The sequence below is a fragment of the Otolemur garnettii genome, unplaced genomic scaffold (genome assembly GCF_000181295.1).
Source record: "Otolemur garnettii isolate 467f Iridium unplaced genomic scaffold, OtoGar3 scaffold00020, whole genome shotgun sequence".
Lineage (NCBI taxonomy): Eukaryota > Metazoa > Chordata > Mammalia > Primates > Galagidae > Otolemur > Otolemur garnettii.
Window position 1 is genome coordinate 1,166,511 of NW_003852415.1, and position 25,306 is coordinate 1,191,816.

At 48.0% G+C, this 25,306-nt stretch overlaps 1 protein-coding gene across 1 annotated transcript in view; it reads right to left on the reverse strand.

The window, feature by feature from the left end:
* LTBP2 (latent transforming growth factor beta binding protein 2) overlaps nucleotides 1-25,306 on the reverse strand; it is a 101,014-nt gene that overhangs the window by 46,446 nt on the left and 29,262 nt on the right. Inside the window, exons 4-6 of the mRNA XM_023511488.1 lie at nucleotides 3,296-3,480; nucleotides 772-942; nucleotides 75-281 (exon numbers count right to left, since the gene is read on the reverse strand). Of these exons, the coding sequence (XP_023367256.1) occupies nucleotides 75-281; nucleotides 772-942; nucleotides 3,296-3,480 (563 nt within the window). The remainder of the gene's footprint in view (nucleotides 1-74; nucleotides 282-771; nucleotides 943-3,295; nucleotides 3,481-25,306) is intronic.

A 25,306-nucleotide genomic window follows, 5' to 3' on the forward strand; every position in this document is an offset into this window, starting at 1 on the left:
GCACAGCAACAGTGACCGTTGACCACATCCATGAGCCTGGTGCTCTGCCCAGTCCTGGCTGCACCAGCACTCACCGAGTTGGTTGGAGAGAGGCAATGTGAAGGTGGACTGCTTCAGGGGGGCTTCCAGCAGGATCCCACGGTGGGAGCCCCTCCCTGGAGACTCCCTGTCTAGCTGCGGGACAGGCAGGTGGCAGAACTTCCCCGTGGAGTTGGTGGGGCACTGGCATTCATCCCTGCCGATGCAGCGGCCTCCGTTCAGGCAGGGGATCTGGCAGAAATCTGCAACATCGACCCTCACGGTAACCAATGGTGGGAAAACAGCAGTACTCACCCTGTGGCCAGCCAGTGACACAGACAAACAGGGGCAGCAGGACCCCAAATCTGGATGGCTTCTGTAGCCCAAAACCCCAAATGCAAGGACTGTTCACAAAACCCAGGAGTGAAGAAGGGGAGATAATAACTAGCTCCCGCCTTTCTAAAAAGCCCTTTCATGCCCTCCCTTGCACCCCGGGAGACAGGGCAGTGGCATTAGGATGAACTCCCCCACTCCTCTGTTGAGGAGACTTGAGTTCAGAGAGGTTAGGGAGCCCCCAGAGTCGCACAGCAAGGCTGCAACAGAGGTGGGTGAGGACTCAGCTCTCCATGTGATTTGGGACAACTCATGGGGCCACAGCATAAGAGCTGTGGGCTTGAGTCCTGGACAGTCCAGGTCCTCTGGCCTCCCACCCCCTAGGGCTACCGGAAACCACCTCAGGGCCAAGGGACTCACATATGCGGAAGCCAGACTTGGGATCATGCCCATGGCCACCCTGGCTGTACAGGGTGGTGGTGTCTCCCCGTTCACAGTTATTGGCACAGTGCCCGTGGGCACAGGTCTGCTTGCAGATGGTGGGAGTGAAGACGATCTTGATCTTCTTGATTTTCTCTGTGAGGTTCAGCCCTGCAGAGAGAGGGCTTGGGTCCAGGGGGCAGGGCTGAGAGGCACAGCCATGACCACCAGAGCCTGGTTAGAAAGGCCCATGGGACTAGTGTCCATCCTGGGGACATTTGCTGAACACCTACTCAATGCAAAAGCCCATGGTGGGGCAGGGTGATACCTTTGAGAAGGTAATACACATCACAGATGTGTCCGCCACCAAGCTCACGCTTCATGCACATTAACTCACCCCTCTTAAGTGGGTATTACTTTAGGTTGAACCATTAGAAATTGCCATTTTTGTAGGCTACTATGGCAGAATCTGGGCAATTTTCATATGTCCAACCTCATATTTCCATTTTACACTTAAGGAAACAGGCTCAGAGAAGTTTGGGTCATGCCAGTCACACAGTTACCAAAGTGCTGCAGCGGGGCTTTTAACCCAGGGGTGGGGATGGATCGCAGCCCAGATTTGCCAGAGAGGGGAGTTTTCTAAGAGAAGTGGAGGAACATAAAGCCTCAGAGAAGGATTAGAGTCAGATTCTGGGGGCGATGGGGGCTGAATACTAGAATAAGGATCAGGCACATTATTTGGTGGAAGGCAGAGAAGCCACAGAAGCCATCTTCAGCAAGATGTCCTCCTGGCTATGGGGTGGAGGGTGGGCCAAGAGGCCGAGTGATCAGCTGGGAGGTCATGGCAGCAGCATGAGCTGAGTTCCCTTCATTTAATCAGGATGGTAGCAGTGGAATTGCAAAGGAAAGGTATTAATCCAGTAGGGGGAGAGTGGTGAGGGAAGCTAGAAGGCAGAGGGTTGAGGAAGGAAGGAGCGAGGAGGAAGCGGAAAAAGTATATGAAGACCTTGTGCTCCAGAAGCTTGACTGTGAAGGGAGAAGATAGAGAGGAGGCCGGGGGAAGCAGAGAAACGAGATGAGAGAGAGAGAGAGAGAGACTGGCAGAGCTGAGGCAAGTGCAGATGCTAAAGGCGGAGGGCTGAGAGGAACAGGTCAGAGACACAGAAGGGCGGCGATGCCTAGCATTCCAAAAGAAACAAGAAAGAAGGGAGGCGTATGCCTTAGACAAGACGGACATCTCCCCTTCAAAAAGGCACAAAAGGGGGTCATCAACCAGAGGAAAAAACAAAAGACTAATCATGCTACAACACAGATAAACCTCAAAAACACGCTAAGTGAAAGAATCCAGACACAATAGACATGTCATATTTCACTTCTATGAATGTCCAGGATATGCAACTCCACAGAGGCTGGAAGGAGACCAGTGGTTGCCAGGGGCTGGGCAGGGCGGGGGTACTTGGCAGTGACTGGTGAATGCATATAGGGTTTCTTTTTGGAGTGATGAAAATCTTGTGGAATCAAATAGTGGTGATGGTTGCACAAAACTGTGAATATACCATTTTCAAACCACTGAAGTGTGCGCTTTATTTTCTTTCTTTCTTTCTTTCTTTTTTTTTTTTTTTTTTGAGACAGAGTCTCATTTGTCACCCTCAGTAGAATGCAGCGATGTCATAGTAGCAACCTCAAACTCTTGGGCTTAATTGAGCGATTCTCTTGTCTGCTTCCCAAGTAGCTGGGACTACAGATGCCCACCACAATGCCCGACCATTTCTGTTGTTGTTGTTGTCATTGTTTAGTAGGTGCGGGCTGGGTTCCAATCTGCCAGCCCCGGTGTATGCGGCTGGTGCCCTAACCGCTGAGCTACAGGCACCAAGCCATGAAGTGTACACTTTAAAAGGGTTAATTTTGTGTTATGTGAATTTCACCTCAATTTTTTAAATGCTCAGGTAAAGACTCAGCTAAGGGAATGGTGTTCATAGGTTGAGGAGCCATGGGCTGATGGAAGGGAACTCAGGAGAGCTGGGGAGACCCAGAAGCTGAGGAATGGAGGGAGAAAATGTCCCTCCACACAGGGAGGGGTTTCTGGGCAACAACAGAGTGTATTGTGGTGTGAGTCCAGAGGTTTTTACTCAGTTTCTTCTGTGGAAAGCAGTGGCCCAGCTATAGACGCTAAGGAAACAATTGGTTGGGTTGAGTTGATCTAGGAGGTGTGGGGTTTGCAGGAAGGATGAGGCGGAAGGCCTGGGGCTAGGGAATTGAGGTTCATGGCTAGATATGAAGGGAGCAAAGACAAGAGGGGAGGACAGATTGGGCAGAAATAGGACAGTCAAGGGTTGCGATAAGGGCAAAGCAGATCACCTTGTATGGGCCCCTGAAGCTACCACAAAGCAGGTGCCCAATGAGTGTTTGTTGACTGGTTGGAAAACGAGGTCACAAAGTGACAACTCAGTCTCTCTGTGAGAGCGGAGGGGGAAGCAGAGATTTAGATGCCCTGCTCTTCTAGGACATGAAACAGCATCCTTACCCCAGGGAGATGAGAGGTGGTCCAGACCCTGCTGGGTGCCATCTCTCTGCTCAGGACCTGGTCCTGAGGGCAGGGCATTGGAAGTCAGCTGGCCACTGGCCGCAGCAGTTGGATAAAGTCGGACAGTTCTGGACGGTCCCACTTGCTGCTGGGAAGGGCGAGTCTGGCTGAGCGCGTTCAGGGTCCTGTGGAGACAACCAAGGGCGGCACAGAGTTTACATCCTAGAACAGTGTCCTGAGCAATCCCTCATGGGATGGCCGCCTCCCTGCCTTTGCCCTGGAGGAATATTCTCTGTATTGCTGCCTTTCTCCCCACACAAGTGCCCCTGACTTCTGGATATAGAGGTGCCCCAAGACAGGAGGACTGATCTAAGGCTGGCTGGTTAACTGTGCAGAAATGCCTGCCTTGATGTAGAATAGCCAGGCTTTTGCAGGGTTATTCTGGGCAAGTTACTTAGCCTCCCTGAGACTTAGGGCTCTTGACGGTAAAATGAAGGTGTTAGATTGTTTCCATGTATCTCCAACATTCTGAGTCTTTGAGAGGCCCTGCCCTCTAATCCAGTCCTGTGCCTATCCCCCTGTCCCTGCTTACCACAGCTCTTAACATGAATAACCCGTGGAATACTTGCCCGACAAATACACACTCACAGATTGATTCAGGGGCGGTGTCTAGAATCGCCCACTCTTATTACTTACTTACTTAATTAATTTATTTCAGAGATAGGTATTGCTATGTTGCCCCAGGCTGGTCTTGAACTCCTGGTCCTCAAGCAATCCTCTCAAAGTACTGGGATTATAGCCATGAGCCTATTTGTTTTTATTGTAAGAATATTACAACAACAATATCAAAGAGAAAAACATGAATTCATCATCTCCCACTCCAACACACCAAATTATTTTTTGCCTATTTCCTTTAACCTTTGCTCACATATATAAGTTTACACTATCCTCATCTCTTATAAATACAGTTTAATTTCTCATTTTTCACTTAGCCTTGGATCATACTTTATACAATTCCATTTTCATACTTGCCATGTCCTTTGCTTTGATAGTCTAGCTGAAGATAAAGCACAACTTCGTCACATATTCTGCTTTTACATACTTTGATTTCTTTTTAATTTTTAACTGTGGACATCCTTACCCATATTCCTTTAGTATATGGGAATTCATTGTAGTGTTCTATTTTGTTCTATATGCTTGAAAATTTTTATAAGAAAGGTTTTGAAAAGTTTACTACCTTAGGATGACTAGAATGATTATATCAAAGGTTATGAACATTTCTGGCTCCAGCTTTACACTAGCACATTGATTTCTAAAAGAATTGCACCAAAATGTATAAATAGACCACTTACAGCACAACCTTGCCAGCATAGCATATTATTAATTTTTATACTTTGCTGATTATGAATAAGCATAAAGTGGTACTTCAAGGTTGCTTTCACCTCTATCTACCTTTTTAATTTTAGTTCTAAGGTTGAATTTTTCTCAGGTATCTATTTACCACTTGTGGAAATTGTCTGCTCACATCCTTTGATGTCTTAACTAAGTTGCCTCATAGATTTGAACACATAGTTGTTTGTTATTGGGTAGGCTGCTCTAAAAGGTCCTGGGACACGTTTCTTCCTCCATTCCTGCCCTAGTTCTGTTAGCTCTGGATGCTCAGGCCACGAGCAAGCTCCTTCTTATTCTTTCCTAGCAGAAGCCAAACAAGGAGAGATGTCAGAGCCACTCGAACCACCTCAGCACCTACCCAGACCTTCCCCAGTGCCCTTGGCTCAGAACTGAACTCCTGTGAATAGTAATGCTACTGTTCTTCCCAGTACTACTTCCAAGGCCACAGACCCTTACCCTGACAGGCCGCAGTCAGATCTCACCCTACTTCTCGAATTTGGAGGATAGAGTGAGAAAGAGGTCCAGTTAGCCACCCCAGAAGCTCTGAGAGCTGTCATGGGCCAGAATAGGAACCCAAACCTTAGGCATCATTTTGGATGTCCCAGAAACCCAGTCCTGCCAAGGGCTTTTTTTTTTTTTTTTTTTAAAGAGAGAGTCTCACTTTATCACCCTCACCCATCACAGCTCACAGCAACCTCCAACTCTTGGGCTTAAGCAATTCTCTTGCCTCAGCTCCCAAGTAGCTGGGACTATAGGCACCCACCACAACACCTGGCTACTTTTTTTGTTGTTGCAGTTTGGCTGTGGCTGTGGCTGAATTCAAACACACCACCCTCAGTATATGGGGCCGGCGCCCTACCCACTAAGCCACAGGTGTTGCCCCTGCCAAGGGCTCCTAAGAGAGTGCCCAAGAGAAAGGTGGGTGAGCTGGTGGGTCACTGGGAGTCTTCCCCTGGGATACCAGGCTGGTGCTATGCTCAGATTAGAGCCAACACCACAAAGCATTCTAGAGAAATGAAAAGGGTAGCTCATGTTCTGCCCAGACCACTTGCCACGTTTGAACTTGACCTTGAAATAAAGCATTACAACCTGCACAAGATGGAAACTCTGGGTTCTTTCTTGGTGTCTTACTGTCATTGTTATGTTATTTATTCATTGTTACATTGCTGTCACTTGTTTCTCTAATTGGCAATCAGTGCTAATGGCATCAAGATTCCAGAGTTCAGATCCCTTAAGGGTCAATTGGGTAGCTTTGTGGAGAAGAAAGCCAAATAAATAAACAATGCATTCCTTATTTGTAGACTTGGCCGGGGCAGTACAGAGGCTAGAGGTTGGGATTTGGGCCAGAAAGATGCAGTTCTGTCTCTTATTAGCAGAATGGGTTTGAGCAAGTCACTCAGCTCCCCTAAGCTGCAGACTCCTCATCAGCAAACGAGAACAGCAATCCCTACCTCACTGGGCTGTCATGAGGGCTAAGAGAACAGTGAGACCATGAGATTATTTTGCAAATATAAGTCAGTGGTCCCACATTGAAATATATGCCAGAATTTTAAAATCACATGGGTGAAGGGGAACAGTTCTGGGTTACAGTTCATACTAAATACTTTCCCCCAAGTAAATAAGCAAATGTGACTAAGTCACTTAAAATTCTTCTTCATCTAAGGGAGATAAAAAGACTCCCCCAAACCACTTGTTATTGTTATTCAAGTGTCCTTATATATGAAGAGTCAAGTACCAATCTCCAATCTGGTGTCAACACACTTCTAATAACCAGAGTGTTCTGAGCCCTGTTCACTGTCATCTACTGCTATGATGGAGATCTGGGATTAAATGACCGAAATTAAAAATCCTTGCCTTTTAAGAAGCTCAAAGCAAAGTAAAGAAGGAAGCCCCAGTTCTTTGATAAATCCTCTGTCTTATACAGAAAGGACCCATAGAAGGAGACTGCTTTCTCCCTTCATAAGCCCTAGCTTAGTCCTCAGAGGTGGGCAGGGATGCAGGCTCTTGGCTTATCTCTGGCTCCTGGGTAATCTCCAGCTGGTTGCCACTGCCCTCACCATTTAGTAGGGCATAGGCAGCTAGGGTGGGGTGGAGATAGTGGGCTGTGGGGTTTGTAAGCCCAATCATCTGACCTTTGTGCTCATTGCTCTTAAAAATAATCACAAACCCTTAGCCAAGTCCTGGCTACATGCCCCATCCTAGTCTGAGTTTGGTTGTGGGACAACAAGAGAAAGGTCTAGCGTCATGTTTGGCCCAGGTGGTCCAAACAAGCAGCACTCCCCTTAAGGACAACAGTGTGGTGGCAAGAAGGGCAAATGAGAACCTCAGTGAAAAGGTGACTTCCTCAAACACAGACCCTGGGAGAGGCTCCATCTACTATCAGTCTTGGAAGAGCTGCTGCAATTTCATCAAAGGACAGCAGTTGCCAAACTTACCTGGCACAAGAACAGAACTGATTATCTCTGGGACTGTTCCAGGGAAGTCCTGGCCAAGCTGCCACAGTGGACCAAAATAGCCATCTCTAAACTTCAAGATTTTGTGGATCAGTAAAATTTTGAAAGAAATGGTGGTGGGGGGAGGAACAGCACCTGTGGCTCAGAGAGTAGGGAGCTGGCCCCATATACCAAGGGTGGCGGGTTCGAACCCAGCCTCACCTAACTGCAACAAGAAATACTGGGCTTTTTGGTGGGCACCTATAGTCCCAACTACTCGGGAGGCTGAGGTAAGAGAATCACCTAAGCCGAAGAACTGGAGGTTGCTGTGAGCTGTGATGCCGCAGCACTCTACTGAGGGCGATAAAATAAAACTCTGCCTCTAAAAAAAAAAAAGAAGGAAAGAAAGAAAAAAGAAATGGGGGGGCATAATATAAAATTGCTAACTTTTTATATAGGTAGGGAAGATATTAAAATACACATACACAACTACCAACATTGTTACCATTATGTCATGAAAGAAAAGACATTTCAATGCCAAAAAGAAACATTGGAACAGCTTAACTTTGTGGAAATCTCACAACATTGACCTTATTCTCTTCATTTCATTATGGACCATGGAAACTCCATCACTAACCAGCACCAAGCCAAGAGGCAGCCACTGGATCTCCCAACTTCTGCTCTCACCTGAGCACTCTGGGGCTCTTTCAACAAAATTGGGGAGAAAGAATTCCCATCCCAGCTGGCTGGGATCTTCAGACCTATGTGAAAACTTCCTGGGAAGTTTGTGTTCATGAAGGTGCCACTAAATTAAATGTGTAGGATGCGTCCACTTCCTGCCTGAGGCACCAAGCAATGGGGAGACACGTGGGGGAGGGGTTCTGTGCCCTTTACCCCACCTCCAACTTCACTCCAGCCTGGAGGCCCCACTCTACAAAATGGGCTTCTAAATACAGTTGGCTCTTTGTATCCATGGATTCTACGTAACAGGTTTAACCAACTGCCGATCCTAAATATTAGGGGGAAAAAATGACAACAGTAAAAAAAAAGCAAAATTAAAAACCATTACGGTATAACAACTATATGCATAGCATTTATATCGTATTAGGTATTACAAGTAACTAGAAGATTTAAAGTATACAGGAGGATGTGCATAGGTTATATGCAAATAATACTGATGGTTACAAAGTTCATGTGTAATTTAAAATTACACACTATTTTCAATTGCATGCGAACTTTATGACCACCCTGTATGTTGTTTTACATAAGGGACTTGAGCATCCATAGATTTTGGTATCTACAGGGGTCCCAAGCATAGCTCACTGTCCTAAGGTACAACTATACTATTTTGTTTCAAAAAGGTCTTACTGCTAAAAAGAAAGTTTAAAAATATCACTATAAGGTGCAGCATAGTTATAGCTATCATTTATTGAGTACTGAGCTAGGTACCTCATAAATATTATTTTATTTATGTCATATTAGTGAATGAAAAAGCTATTTGCAGAATAACATGGAGAGCATGCTTCTGGTTTTGTATTTGAAGAAAAACTTCTCACTTTCTTCCCCACAAATAAACACACAGGTGTAGGAAAGGTCTGGAAGATCTGGAAATAGTGCCTAGTCCTTGGGAATGAGAACGCCTGTGGATATGTAACTACCATTTAAAACATTATATATTCCTACATTTTTAAGCCTTTTAACAAGAAATATGATCATGCAGGATAAACATGCATTTGTTTTGTAATCAAAATAACTCTTTATTCTTCCCAGAAGCTGCATTTTATAGAGACGGGAACAGAGGCTCAGAAAAAGCACAGTAAATGTGTGCAAATAACTAGGACCCAACGTGGACTGTGATAGCTGACAGGTACAGAAGTTCAGATATAATACAGACAATATGTAGTAGAAACTCTAGAAGGTTTCAGGGAGGAAGGATCATTTGAGATGGGACTTAAGAGATGGGAAGGATTTTAACAGCTCAAAAAGATACTCCAGGTTAGAAAAATAACAAAAGATATGCAGGAAAGTAGGAAGCATGAGCCACCATTAAGGAAGAGTGAGCCCAGTTTGGAAAAAGCACAGAACGGGGAGTAGGGCAAGGAACAGAAACAATATCCATCGGGTGCCGGTCAGGTGCAGGCATCATGCTAAATGCGTTTACTTATCCAAACAACTCTGCATGGCCAAAACCACTCTGTAATGGGGAAAGTATATGCAACTCATATCACAGACAAAAGATGAATCTTCATCTAAAGAGTTCCTAGAACAGAAAGGACAGAGACTAGTAGACCTAGGAGAATCAGCAAAGGATATGTACAGTTCACAGAAAAAATACAAAAATGTTTCTTAAACACAGAAACATATGCTCACCCGTTCTCCTTATGAGAGATGTGCAAATGGAAACTACCCTGAGACAGCATTTTTTAATCCATCAGATTAGGAAAAATCCAGAAGCTGAATAACACACTCATTTGGCAAGATTATACAGAAACGGGCACTCTTAGATGTTGCTGGCAGGAATATTAGAGCAACCCTTACAGAAAGCAACTTGGCAATGTCTATTCACATAACAATGCATCTATGCTTCAACACTGCAGTTCCACCTCTAAGACCCTCCTGCAGACCTGCTGTGGTAGGTGCTGCCACCTGCCTGGGTCCCCTTCCCAGCTGCTGCAGGTGTGGTGGCTAAAAGCTTACATCTGGGACCTCTGACTCATGCTCTTAGCCCATGGGAACCACCTGAGACAAAGCACAAAACTATGACTGCCTGCAAGGGAAGTTCAAGACCCTTGGCCCTCTCGCCTCAAGGTGGCACAACTTTGGAAGCTCTATCCTCCATCAGGACAAAGCCTGATTCACCCAGGCCCACGTCCTTGCTTGTCTCTCTGCCTTTCCCACGCTGCTTCCTTCTCTCCCTTAGCACTCCTCCAGTAAATCACACATCCCTGAATCCTACCTCCAGGAGACCTAAAACACGAGCAAATAAATGTCTAAAATGATGTATGAACATTATTCATAGCTACACTATTTTGTAATAGCAAAATGTTTTGTACAGAATAGAAACAATTTAAGTGTCCTTCAGTAGAGGATTGGCTGAACAAATCAGGACCTGTCCGCAGAATGGAGTAATACATTCTGGAAACAGAAAGCAGCAGCTCTTTTATATCAGTGAGGATATATACTTTCTCATGACATGAGAAAATGATATGAAATTCAAATTTAAGTGTTCTTAAAGTTGAACTGGAATACAGCCATGCTCATTGTCTGTGACTGTTTTTTCTCTCTGACAGCAGAGTTGAGTAGTTGCAGGTACCATGTGTCATAGAAAGCCTAAAATATTTACTATCCGGCCTCCTTTTATGGAAGACATTTGCTGACTCCTGGTGTAGGGCATGTAAATGTTTGTGTAAAATATGGAAAATAAGGCTGCATGTTGCAGTTATTTGCATATTCATAAAGCAACCTTGGAAGGATGATCTGGAAAATTAAAAACAGTGGTTACCTATGTGTGCATGGCAGGGTGTGGGGACAGGGAGTGGGAAGTATGGGGTGGGAAATAAACTAGTGCTATAATTTAATGAATGTTTACTCTGTGCCAGTCTCTGTGCTAGTGATCCATGTCACATGCATTCTCTCACGTAGCTTCTCTGCACCCTAAGAGTGAGATGCTCATTCTGCCCATTTGAGAGTCTGGAGGTTCTATATACCTTGCTGAAGGCTTCAGAACTCCTACGTACAGAAGCCATGTTACCAGAACCCGGTAACTTCATCCTAAATCCACCCACCATGGGTCGTGTCTTTATTGTCATGTTACAGATGAGGATATTGAGGCTTTGGGGTATTAAAGAAGAATAGGTTGGGTCTCTATGGTGGAACCTCTAAAATATTGGGCAGGTATGTGGGCTGTAGTGAAAGGGAAAGGGGGAGTGGCTGGAAGATTTGGGAGCAGGAAAATGACATGGTCCAAGGAACAGCCACTCTTTTTCATCCACTGAAGAAGCATGTGCTAAGTGCCCCATGCTGGGCTCTGGAGCCCAATGATGGAAGATTCTTTTACCCTCTCAGCCCCAATGAGGGTTGGACAAAGGGACCAGCACCCCTGCAAAGATGAGGGGGTGACACATGCTAGCCTTGAGACATTCCTGGTTTTCAAACAGGTCCAGGACATGAGGGAGTAGGCCCTCTTAAATGACAATTATTCTGGTGAAAGATTATCTGGTAGAGAATGGGCCAGAAATGGGAGGGCTAGAGGCCAGCTGGAAGGTTTGGCTGTGATCTAGGCTGGCAGAGGCCCAGGAGGGGGCCAGGAAGAAGATACGGATTCAAGAAATATTTAAGATGTAGAAACATAAATAATTCCCAACGTTGGCCTGGACAAGGGGAGAGGGGCTTCAGGGAGCTAAGATCTCAACGTGAGAGACCCAAGTGGGTGATGGGCTTGACATGTTGAGTGTTTGGAACCTCAGGAAGGATCTCAGGATGGAAACACCCAGGAGGCAGAACTCACGAGAGAATTCTGGGGCTGTACATACAGTCAGGGTGGAGAGAGATAGTAGATATAGAGGTGGTGGGTGCAGAGTTAACGGGGAGGGATGATCTCACTCGGAGAGTGTTTGCAAAACAAACCCCATTTCAGAGTCCACTGCTGGATTGAGGCGTTAACTCTGCTAACACTTCCCAACCTAAAAGAGGAAAATGTGTTAATGAACAGCATGGTCTCAGTTTTAAATTTTGCTCCTATAAATTCTTCTCCAAGCTTTGGCGCCTGCTACCACTTGTCTGCTAGCACATGATTAAACAAATGATCAAGCCATAAATTAATATTAATGGAAAAACGTGGCAGCAGCCCACCACGCTTCATTCCACAGTTTGCTCTCTTCACGGACACATGCGTGTGCCTATAGCTGGGTTTCTTTTTTTCCTTTTGCACATACAGACGATCGTCATAGTTTCTGCTAATAAAACTGTTCCCAGCTCCAATCATGGAATTGGATATTGATAGTTTGCAGCATTCCTTATGACTTCCAGGTGCTCTCCCACCTAAATCGTTTGAGAAATAAAAGAGTAAAGAGAGAACAAAGAAGGGAAGAGGGGATCTGGGGACACAAAGGCTTAAGGGCAAATGGAGGAAGAGGCTGTGAAGAAGGCACCTGGGAGGGAGTGGCTGGAGAGCCGGAGGGGACCAAGGAGAAAGCAGCAGGACCAGAGGGTGTTCCCAGAACGTCCCTCTGTGGCTGGCAAAAGGAGGCTGCTCCTCCTATGGCTGTGGGTGCACTCAGCTGGGCAACGTGCCCTGGCCTCTCCCAAGTTGCTTAGGGGGTGAGCTCCTGGCAGAGATCTGTTCCCCTCTCCTCCTGGCTAGCCAGGCAGACCTCACACACAGGCCAGTCAGACAGACCTTGGCTGCCAAACCCTCGGGGACCTAAGACAGTGACACAAGTGGGGACAGCATACCCAGAGAAATGGCACATGGATGGGACCCTGCACTCTCCTATGGCCTGGCATGCTGACAGGGCAGGATCAACACCGGCACCTTCACACCCTGGTGCCCATGTGGGAAGGGCTGAGAGCCAGCCCTCTCCCTGGTGTCCCTCGGTTGGTTGCCTTAAGATCATTTCTGCTGCTGTACTTGCTGTGACCACCCACCCAACCTCTTCAGCCTCACTGGTCAGCCAGAAGCCCCCACTCAGCCCCACTGGGCCATCTGTGGCTCTGGGCTTCTAGTTCCTTCCATGGCCACACCCAGATCTGAGAGAAAGGAAGCCTCAGATCCAAGAGATACCTTTGCCAGGCTGAGAGGTTGGGGGTGGGACCCTAGGGGTGTCCCTCCTGCCCAGAGCACCCTACTCCACTTCCCAACCAGCTCCAAGGGAAAACAGCATCCCTGTCGCCAGGCAGAGGAATAAGAGGCAGAGGGAGCCATGAGTTCCACATGTCCTGGGGAAAATGGGGGAGGGTGGAACCCAGAGGCCTGCTCCCCACCTCAAGGGCAGCTCTGAACTAGGTGCTGCCTCAGTTTCTGAATGGTCCAGAGAGTCTTGTGAGGCTCATTCCTCTCCTTCACCCTCCAGATCCTCAGGTGCTGGTCGACTGTAGAGACAGTTTTCCATAGAGCAACCAGCTGTGTAGGCTGCTGAACCCTCATCTCTGCCTCTCAAGACGCTGCATGGCCTTTGTCCTGGCTGGGTGAGGGGACAGGTGGGAGAGCCAGTGCAGGCTGTCTGGGCACTGGGATCACATGCAGAAGCAGGAGAAGGTGACCCTGAGGGCTGCCCAGGGCCCCAGGAAATGCCCCTCATTTTCTATCTAGCTTACCCAAGTGTCAAAGTGCTGGGGCAACAGCCCTCTCCTTCCACTCTAAAAACAAGCCCCTCTGGGTGACCCCTGTGGCTCAGTGAGTAGGGTGCCGATGCCAAATGGCAACAAAAAAATAGCCGGGTTGTGGCGGGCACCTGTAGTCTCAACTACTTGGGAGGCTGAGGCAAGAGAATCACCTAAGCCTAAGAGCTGCAGGTTGCTATGAGCTGTGACACCATGGCACTCTACCGAGGGTGACAAAATGAGACTCTGCCCTTAAAAAAAAAAGAAGAAGAAGAAGAAGCACCTCCAAGAGCTTCCCTGCCTCCTTCTGGGCCTAAAAGGACCACCCAAAGGGCTGGAGCTCAGACAGGGATGCAGAGCCCCCAGAGGGGAAGGGACTGGGTCCTCCCTTCTTTCCATCCTCCGTGGAGTCATCACAGCACTGCACACACAGCTGCTGAGTTCAAATACTCGTTACACTGAACTTTGAACTTCTCCATGTCTTCGTCCAGCTCCCCTGCTTCACTGGAGCTGTCTCGCCAGCCCTGGCTGGGCCCCATTCTGCAGCTAGCCAGGGCCAGTGGGCAGTCTGAGGCCTTTGGCTCCAACTTCCTCTGGAAGACTTGTCACCACACAGGGAACCTGGATTTCATGAATTCATCGTTCTCCCACTGCCAAGGTGCGCAGTCCCATTAGGCACTGTGGGAAGGGCATCTTGCCCAAGGAGAGCTTACAGCCCAGGCTGGTGGCGGGGGTGTATGTGTGTGTCAGGGGTAAGAAGAGGTCTAGGACACCTGGTGCTTTTGTACATATTAGAAAAGGGGGCTCCTCTGGATAGCCAGTTTACAGAAGTTGCCTCCACTTCCTATCATAGCAGGGTGCAGGGACTGGGTAAGCAGAATACACACTGGAAAGATTTTAGCTCCAGGGTTCAACCAACCACTGATTTACACCTTTGCACAGGGTGCAGCATGCACACTCACACACAGCAGGCCCGGGACAAGAGCCTGCACGTGAGCGTTTCATAACAATCCAAGAGCAGAAAAGCAGGAGAGCAGCAGGAGCCAGGAGTCTCAAGGCCAGGTAAACAGTCCATCTAGAATGTTCGAAGTCTCTCTAAGCAGGCATGGCCATGGGGCTGGGTCTCTGGGGAAGGCTTTCCAGAGGGCAGGAGACATGAGCTAGAGGAAGGGAAGGGGAGGACAGAAAGAACCACGAGCACAAAGGACACATTTAGGAATGTACCGACATGGTGTTCAGTGGGTAACCAGGTCCATCTGGTTAAAGGGAAAACAGGAGGGGTCGAGGATGAAAATACTAATAGCAAATAGCTCCATAGTGCTTATTATGTGCCAGGCAGTGTGCTCAGCACTTTACATATATTAATTCATTTAGTCACAATTAAAATTAGAAAGTAGGTATTATCATTATTCCTATTTTATGGATGAGGCCCAGAGAAGGTAGGTAACTTGTGTAAAGTCACACAGCCAATGACTAACAAAGCCAGGAATCAAAACAGGGATCCTACAGATATTCTGGCTGCAGATTCTGTACTATAAACCTCTACAGTCTTGCTATTTGAGAGCTGTACTTTGGCAATGAGCTATAGAGGGCCAAGAACCTATGGCCCGGGCCTCATCCTATGAACCTCGGGCATGAAAGGGAAGCCTTGAAGAAGGTATTTTTCACCAGGAAGTAACAAGGTTAAGCATGGTCTCTTAAGCAGATGGTCATGGAAGATTCCTCCCTGGAGGTCCCCTACCTGTCCCGGGTTGCTCACCTTCCAGTCTCCTCTTGAAAGCTTTTATGAGAGAGTTCATGAATGCCTTGCCAAGGGCTGAATGTGCCTTCACTACTTGTGCATGTCAAATGTCTGGATTTGAGCTTTTAGAGGCAAAGTCGGTCCAAGTCATCTAGTATTCCTTGTGCCTCGGAGAAAGGGAGGGAGAGAGGGAGGGAGGGAGAAAAGGAGGAAGGGAGGGTGGGAAAGAGAAATGAAGGGAGGGAGGGAGGAAGGAAGGCGGGGAGGAAGGAAGGAAAGAAGGAAGGAAGGAAGGAAGGAAAGAGGGCAGGCAGGCAAGCAGGCAGGCAAGCTGGCTGAGCCAGTCAGTTGCCTGACTCAGAGATGATCCTTCTTTTGAACGTCCTTTCTCCCAGCTGGCCTGACAAAACCATCCAGGGCACACATAAAGTGAATGGCAGAGGCATTACAGGGAGGGCAGGATTTACACAGGAGTATGTTATCTATTCGTGGCTTATTACTTGGAATGTTTCCTAGAAGGCACAGCTATAGGGGCCCTCTCTTAGCACAGACTGCTGTGTGGGCAGACATCTGGGGATGTGGAGCTGAAGGACAACAGGTGTGTGCAGACATGCTGCTGCAGCTCAGGTCAAGCATTCCCCGGCTACTGGAATGGGATGTCAGCTCGTGCTGAAGGGGAGCTATTCCTCCCAAGTCCACACAACGCACCTCCATCAAATAACTGCCACACTCACTAACACGGACTGAGCATCAGGCACCAAACACATGCCACCTGATAAAGGTCCTTAACATAATAACGTGTGGTTTTAATCTCTTGAAATGGAGTCACTCACGTTAAGTGACATTAAGCCCACTCATGTTAAGTGACATTAAGTGACCACATTTACCCCTCTCTCAAAGTGATGAACATATATGCAATGGATTGAGGTGATAGGATAGTACCTGTTATCATCTGGTACCACCCAAGACCTGAAACAAATGGATAGAAAGGAAAAAGGTGACTGAGATAATGAAAACAGTCCTATTTGGGAGGATCACAAAAGTAGCCAGGACCTGGCCTTGTTTAAGACACCTTTGAAGGCCTGGCCTATTTGAACACTGAGGGCTTCTCTGCATTTACCAGCTATCACCAAAAGCTCTGACAGAACCCCCTGAAGGACCCACTCAACTCCTCTCTTGGCACACTGGTCTCCCTCGCCATCCCTGGTTTGTTACCCCACTCTTGTTACTGTCTGTGTGTTGCTAAGTGTGGGATACAGAATCGATGGTGAATAAAGCCCTCTCTGCAAACTGTGAATATAATATATATAATTGCCACTGAGTCACTAAAACCTTAGAGCTTTGGTTGGAGTTAACACACTTGGGCACAAACCCAATTAGTATGTCAATAGACATAGCCAGGAAGGTCCCCCAACAACAACCTGAGAAGTAGGTGTCACTATCCTGGTATGACTTAGGAGAAATTTGGGGCATGAAGAAGGAAAAGAGCTGGCCCAAGAAATGGGCCCCTTTCTTAAATAAGAAATGTCTAAAAGCCAGGATTCTAAAGCTCAGGTCTGTTTGGGCTCGGAAGCTCATCTTGTTCCTCCCATCACTGTGGCCAAACTCTCTCTGACAGGGTGCCCCGGTGCTGCTGCAGGAACCACAAGAAAGTATATGAAAAGTAGAAGAGGCTGAGAGCTGTAGTGGTTAAAAGGGAATGAAAATACAGGCAGGGCTGAGGGACCTGGCAAGTGCTACAGGAGATTAGCAGACGAGGTGGAGCAGGGAGAAGAGAGAAATGTAGGCCGAGGGGACTGAGCTGGGCCCAACTCCCAAAGCCACAGAGCCTGGCATATGGGCATCTCACCACCACCAACTTGGCCTTGAAGTATCCCCTCCTGAACCCTTGAGTTCTCTTGTGGTGTTTGGAACCCCTCCACCCTCTATAATGCGCCCCCCCACACACACACACCCCCCCGAGTCTGGCATGCCCGGCTTATTTGACAGTGAACACAGATCTCTGACTTCAGATGCCTTTAGCCCACTCAAGTCCATCATCCACCCAGGCAGCTGGGGGTGGGGGTGTTGGGTCAGGGGTCAGGGATACAATTCTCAGGGGCTGGCCACCAGTCCAGCAGCCAACAGCCAGCCTGTCTTTCCTGCTCTCCCAGGGGCTGGAAACCCATGCTGGGGCATACATGAAAGCAGATTTCTATGGGAATGAGGACCCCAACCTGGGAAGTCTTCCTCCAGTGATCTAGCTGCCCAAACCCATTAATATACAGTGTACCAGACACCTGCTAAGGCCTTTCATTTTTTTTTTTTGCTAGTTTGTTACCTGAATTAGTAAAATACGGGAACTAACATCCCCTGTTTTATAGAGCTGAGGCACAGAGTGGGGCTTTTAACCTTCCCCAGGGCATCCCTAGCTCTGTCTGCCTTCAGTAGGTAAAACCCTACCCTGCTGCTCACCCTTGGCTATGACAGAAAACCTTACCAGGGCAAGAAGCAAACACCTTCAAGTGCTCTGGGCAAACTCTCAGAGTTTCTAGTGATTGCTGCTGCTTTTCTGATGTAAACATAAAGCTCGGAGAACCCCAGGGTGAAGGAATAAGAGTGGATGCCATCCATAGAAGAGCTAAAAGATGCATTTACATGTATTAAGTAAATCTTGGTGACAATTCTATAAGGTAGAAATGGTCATCCTCACCCTATAGATGAAAAAACTAAGGCTCACTGGATTAAATCAGTTGCTCTAAGCAGCATGGCTATTAAGTGGTAGAGCTGAGATTAAAACCCAGAGCCTCAGCTCTGCCCATGACCTGACATGTCACCCACCTGTGCCCAGGGAGGGAAGGGGCTGCATCAGAGGTCTCTTAGGAGAGTCTGGATCTGTAGGGGCTCAGAAAACATATTAAAACCCAGGCTTATCCAACTATAAGACAAAATTTATTTCAGGATTCCATCCTCACATGCTACAGCATTCTGTAAGGCCTCTGACCCTGCCCCAGGAACGTCAGGGAAGAAAGAAATGTGGAATCAATTTTCTCCCCAAGGAAGAGGTCACGGAAGGGTGTGGCCTGGCTGGGGACTTGAGAGGATACCGCCTGCCCCCACAGATCCAGACTCCCCCAAGAGGCCTCTGATGTAGCCCCTTTCCTCCCTGGGCACAGGTGGGTGACATGTCCGGTCGTGGGCAGAACTGAGGCTCCAGGAGGAAAATGCAGCGTAGGCGACAGCTAGAAGCAGAAATGTGGTAGCTCCAGAACTTTCGATCTGTAATTGTTGTTTTGCAAAGAACAGGGATTTTTCTCTTCAACAAGTACTTGACTTCCCTGAATTTTAGACCTTGCACAAATATTTTTTTAGGAGAAATAAGATGAAAAAAAAAAAATCCACAGAATGCCTGTCGCAGCTACTCACTTCCACAATGAATCACGGACGCAAAACCACAGCTATGTGGCTAGCAAAGGAACTATGTGTTTTCACATTTCATTATTGGGAATCATTTAGCAATCTTCACTATGCCATCTACAGACAGGCAGACAGACAGACAGACAGACACACAAATGCACCCCTCTGGGACCTAAGCAACCTCTTACAACATGGTCATCAGATGACTTTGCATTTAATCCATTTTCCCTTTCTAATCCTTTTCTGGGAAATTATCCTGCAAGGTTATGAGAGTGTGTGTGTGCTGTGATTTAGGAAGAAGGAGGAGGAGGAACCCTGAGACACTGATTCAATTAGTTCCACAAGTGAAAACAAGTGTACATTTCAGAGTCCCCTTTTTTATTACTGTTATCATAATACCACTTCACTTCGCTAAACTGATTTTCACCTGGGAAGCTCACAGTGCCTTTTCTGACAGTGGCAAATTAATTAACTGATGGCAGATTTAAAGATGGAGTAACTGGAAAAACTACTGAACTCATAAATCAGAAACTTCCTCTATGTTCCGGACAAGGGGTGAAACCTGATATATATTTGAAAACCTTGAGCTCAAAAGGAGAATTCACAGGGCCTGAAAAATCTCCATTAGGACATTTGAGGCATGTTCCCACCACAGCTTCCACCCACGCCCCGTCTCACACATGCACGCACACACACCCATAGGGTGACCTTGGCTGAGCTGCCAGCACTGGAAAGGGAAACCAGACGGGAAGAACCTTCCTCTAGACATCCACAAAAGAGCTTTGACTGTCTTTCCATTCTCTCCTTGCTTCATCACTCTGAATCTTTACCTTTTAAACAAAAATCCTAGAGAACTTAAGTCAGTTAAGTGCTGTGAGTACAGCTACAAGCCTGAAATGTTTCTCCTTGCTATTGTTTTTAAGCCCAATGCTGGAAACTGCATACATTAATATCTGAATGATATTGAATGACAAGCTGCCTTCCTCCCCTCTGGTGGTTGCTCCAGGCTCTCACCCACTTCAGTAGCTTTCTCAATGGAGGCTGGAACCCAGCCTCACCCTGTCCTCTACAGCCCCCAAGCCAAGCTGGATGTTCCTGCACCTGCCTGTGCCCACCTGCTCTGCCAGCTGTTTAGCAAAATGCTTGAAAGCACAGGATCCAAAGTGGAGCAGAGCTAGGCTAGAATCACCCTTGCCCTTGGTTTCCTCATCGTGTATTAGGGGGAATGAGAATATCCTTCTCACAAGGTCATTGTGAGGACTGGTAAATGTGCTGAAGATCTTCCACTGCCCCCTCTCCACTCCACTCTGGGCCCTGGGATGCCACCTTCACCCTCTGCCTTCCAGTCCAGTCCAGCTAATTCAGAACCCCAGTAGGAGCTCAGAGGCCAGAGGAGAGGGAGTGGAGGACGGATCCTCCCAGCTCTGTCCAGTGAGTGCGGGCTGCAGCCCTCTTGGAGGCCCTCTGACATGGGTGGAGCTACTCTGTCCATGTAGACCTGAAGGCTTTCCTGGGTAGCTACCCCTGGGATACTGTCCTTTGCTGTTTTCCTCTGACCCTGTCCACATGGACCCCTCCAGTGCACTGTTTCTAACTGACCCAAATAAGAAAAACTAGTAGCCAGCAAATATTGAGCACTTAACTATGTGTTTTATCCTTTTATCCACATTCTTTTATTTTATTCTGACCACAGCCCTGTGCAGCCAGTATTGGTATCATCATCTTTTAGTCTGAGACCTGGGGAGGTGAAAGAACTCACTCATCAAACAGCTGGTGAGCCACAGTCAGATGAAACTGAGGTCTGCCTGTCTCAGGACCCATGCTCTTAGCCACTAGGGAGAACTGTCCCCAGTTAAATGAGCTGGTGCCTGTAAAGTGCTGACTTACCCAGTAGGCTCCAACAACACATACACTTGAAAAGGACCCACAGCCTTGAATTGTACTTTAACATAACCCTAACCACAACTGTAAAGCTAAAACTTTATCCTAATACCTCTAATCTCTCCCCAGCCACTAGCATATTGCTAAATAGAGTGTCACCCTGAACACAACCCAACTGCTACCCAAATCCTAACCCAAACAGTCACCCTGAACACAACGCAACTGCTACCCAATCCTAACCCAGTCACCACTATAGCCACAATCCACTAAGGCTGTGATGAGCACGGGGCTGCCTTCCTGCTCCTCTGTTCCTCAGTGCCTGCCTCAGCAGGTGTGTCTGCCACCCCATTGTGTTTAAACCCCACCAGTTGGACACTACACCTTCAGCCAAAAGACCTCTTGCAACACCCACATCTTGCCTGTCACTGAGCCAGCAACTGATGTGGGACAAGAAGGGAAGGAAGGAGTCTCAGCACCTGAGGCTTATTAGGCAATAAACCCTATTGATGATGATGACAAGTTAGAATCAGAAGAGGAAGAAGATCCACCTTCTCCATCACTGAGGGGCAGGCTATGGGCAGACAGAGGCTAACAGCTGGTATCTTAGAGATCTGCAAAGGGCCGGGCATGGGGCAGGGCTGGGAGGAGTTCCCTTTAGGAACCAAAGCTAGGGAAGGGTCCTGGTAATCCTCAGCCCCAGTAGAATCCTGGAAGGCCACCTTGGGCCAGATGTCCACTTTTAGGCTTAAACAGGAGAAAAGGGAAAGTAAGAGGAAGTATATAGAAAGCAGATCTCATTTTCCTTGAATCTTTCCAGTTACCCCACGAGGAAGCAGGAGCGATATCGTCACTAACACATAGGTGCCTACATTGGGCTGAGCAGGAGGAAGGAGGCTTGCTGGGGAGGAGAAAGACAGTGCCCACCCCACCCCCCATAACCTCTGTGGGGACCTGGAGGCCCAAGATCAAAGCATACTCAGACTGTGTGCCCTGGGCTACATCTGCCTTGGAACCCAGTGGGTATCTTTTGATAATTCACACAAATGCACCCTAAGGCCAGCCAAGGCCCTGCTCAGGGCCTGAACTCCAGGGGTCTCTGGTATTTGTGTGGGCTGGTATAATGCATATTAACAGTACAAAGCCTCAGGGGTCCATCCCCCTTTCAGAAGAATTTAGAAGGAACCTCAATAGCTAAAACCAGCTGGAAAGGACTACCAGAAGTAACAAGCTTTGTGGGAGAAATGAGAGACATCTCTCTCTCCCAGAAAGAAGCTGTGTCTAGAGTCACGACATACAGCTGCTCAAGCTGTGCACTGCACAAATCTTGGGTTATCTATCACAGAGACTGTAGTATGAAGAACCACCCCTAGTGTTGTGTCCAGCAACTAAAAGTTCCAGTGTAGAACAGCCTGCCTCCCTCCTAGACCTGGCTGGAGCAGAGTGCTTCAGACCCATCCAGCTATGCCAAGCGGTCTCTGCTGTGTAGGGATGGACTGGGGCTGGCAGGGATTGAGTGCCAAGGGACCCTCCACAAAACTTATGTGGTCCATCTGCACTTCCAGAACCCACCCTCTGCAATAGCAGGGAGAGGGAGCATGGGTGGGGAAGGAAGTCCTCAGCTGAGATGGTCTTTTCTCTACTCCCCTTGAGGAGTAGTAGGGCTTCTGCAACTTTGAACTTGGGAAAAATAAAACCTTTTCATTTGATCTGGGTGGAGGCCTACAGTGAGTATCCATCTTTCAAACCCACAGCCCCAGGGAAGGGGGTTCACAGGGCTCTTCTAAGGACCAAGACATGGGAGGAACTGGGAGGAGATCCATTTATAACTGCTACAGCCTCCCCACCTGACTCCTGGCACACCTAAGCAGGTGTCCTTAAACTATGGCCCGCAGGGGGCCACATGTGGCCCACTGAGGACATTTATCCAGCCTGCCAGGTGTTTTTGCCGCTGCTGCCTGTCCTGCTTAGCAGCCGACTCGTCCCGGGGCCTGCAGTCCAGCCCTCCAATGGTCTGAGGGACAGTGAACTGGCCCCCTGTTTAAAAAGTTTGAGGACCCCTGCCTAAGGGTTTGTGAAGCTCTGGCCACCCTCAGGAGATAAGTCACCCTCACCTTGCTCTGACTTCAGATCCCTAAGACCAAGGGGCATAGGATGGGCAAGCACCACCTGTTAGGAGGGTTAAGAGAGCCCCTCCTTCATCAGTGACATGCGAGGGGATGAGCCGAGCACCAGAAGGGAATAGGCCCAAGACCATCTCTTTGTTCCAGGGGCAGTAACAGAAAATGCATTAGGACAGGCATTTTCAGTTATTCTACAGTTATTCAGTAGGTATTTGTGTACTGAGGGCCTACTATAGATGAGGCACTGTCCTAGGAGCTTGGACTATGTCAGTGAACAAAACAAAAATCCTTGCCACTGAGGAGCTCACATAGCAACTGGTGAAAAACAGATGCTAAACGCACATAATAAGTAAATTATATGCTATGTTAGAAAGTAGAAAATCAAAAGTACTGTGGAAAAAAAAAGTGAGCCAGATGAAAAGACTTATCAAGTTGGGGGCTGACAATATTAATGAATGGGGAAATGGAGGACACCTCCTGGGAAGAAGCCAGATTCCAGTGTTACCATATGTGGTTGCACGTGTCATGCCCTGCACAACTATTAGGGTATCCTGTCACAGACACTATGATGTGAAGAACATCTCCTATTGTGGTGTCCAGCAGCTAAGGTTAATTCTAAGGTTAAAATCTTAATAAAGAGGTCAAGAAGGACCTCAGTAAGGAGCTTCTTCCTACAGTGACCATGTACACATACCTGAGACCAAACTGTCAGGGACAGCTGAGGGAAGGCTCACGGGTTCTTGTCATGACCTTGGAAATGGGCATGTGAGAGAGTAAGCACATACCAGGCATAAGCAAATACTCTAGCCCACCATCAGTACTCCTGAATAACAATATCAAGCATTTGCAAGGCATGTTATTATTCTCAATGGAATCTTTCCCAGACATTGTCTTAATCCTCACAGAGGAAGAATATCCTTCCTATTTTATAGACAGGGACAATAATTGCTAGTGACATGAAGTGGCTTGACCACAATTACAGGCTAGTCACCCAGCCTGATTCCAAGTCTATTTGAAATAGTGTTTTCAGGGTCCTAAGGGTTGGGAATTCCAGAGAACTCCAGGGACAAGGTTGGGACTCAGAGTTATACAAAGAAAGCTGTAAAAAGGAAGGGCTCAACTCTCAGATGCCTCCAAAGCTTATAGGGTTAAGTCAACCCTTGAGGGAAACACCATTCGATGGCCAGGAGTAAGGGGGTGGCACAGCACAAAAGATGCAGGCCACTTAACCCCCTGCAAGGAGGATCTGAGGCCAGACTGTCAGGGACAGCTGAGGGAAGGTTCACATGTTCTTGTCATGACCTTGGAAATGGGCACGTGAGAGGGTAAGCACTTTTCACCATCAGCCAGAGTCTAAGACTTTAGCTCTTGAGCTTAGGGAAGACCCATGCTTTCCAAGGCCTTGGGAGGGCAAAAAATTTTCCCAGGGTCTCCAAGCATAAGTTGGTGTCTTGGCACATTCCAGGTGAATCAGAGAATGGTCTTGGGTCTGAGGGACTTGAATGAGGAGGAAGAAGAACAAGCAGAGGCCCAAGTTTCCCAAAGAAGCAAGCAGCAGGCCTGCAATGGCATGCTGAAGCCCGGGGGAGTGGAGGAAGTGGGTGTGAGGTGGCTGGAGAGAAGCCAGGCTCAGAGGGCCGGGCAGGCCTTCGGCCTGTCCCAGGGTCAGGATGTCCTTGGTTCCAAGGACACGCCCACCACCTGGCTGCCAACCCGCATCCCACTTCTGTTTCCTCTTCTATAAGCCCAGACAATGAGGGAGAGAAAAACTCATCCAGGCAAATGGGGTATCCCATGCTTATCTGTCATAGGCACATGGGGGATTGGACCTACTGTGTGCTAGGCGCCCCACCAATCACTCCAGGTTATTTTAGTGAACTCTCTCAACCATCCTAGGAGATCGGCATTCCTGTCTTCTTATATCAAAGTCAAACAAACTCAGTTTCAGGAAGGTAAAGTGGCTTGCATAAATAAGGTGAGGGCACCAGGGTTTAAATTCTAACCAAATTTAAGCCCTGGGCCCATCCAGCTCCCCTAACCCAGACACTCTGATCTGTCTCCTGGCCCCCTTCTCATGTCTCCCTCTAACGACCAGACTTCCATCCTCAAGGTGCCCAGCACTTCCCCAGCCAAGAGCCAGTCTGCACTTGCCCACACCAGTGCCACAGGCCTCCTTCCTGCCAGCCAGGCCCAAATCTGGTCTCTTGGTTCATAATGTCTCAAGAGACTTGTCCATAGCATCCCTGCCAGGAGCCACTTCCTGTCTGTCCCGTTATCCCTGCCACTCTAATTCTCTGTGGCCCATGTCGGCAGAAGGAGACACATCTTACAAGTGCCTAACAGGATTCATCATCCTGTTCCCAGCTGCTTGCAGGTCATCAGGCTCCTGGAACAATCCTTTGCTATTCTATCAGGTAGAGGATGCTGCCTTTCTTGTACCCTTTGCCCCAGGAAGGGACACCTGCATCTCCCCTGCAGTGGCTCCTAGCACAGTGATCTACTGGGAAGTTACTCTGCTTGCCCAGGCTTATAGTGACCAGCCACTTGGAAGCAGAATCCCTGCACCCCACCACAGGAGATCTGGGCAAGGCCTGGAGGAAGAGAGGCCACAATCACGTGGCAAACCTGCAGGCTCAGTCTCAGCAGGGGTACGTTAAAGGTCACATGTTGCAACAGCGCCTAGGGAACCCCAGAAAAGACGTGGAGGCCTAGACCATGCTGCATCCTG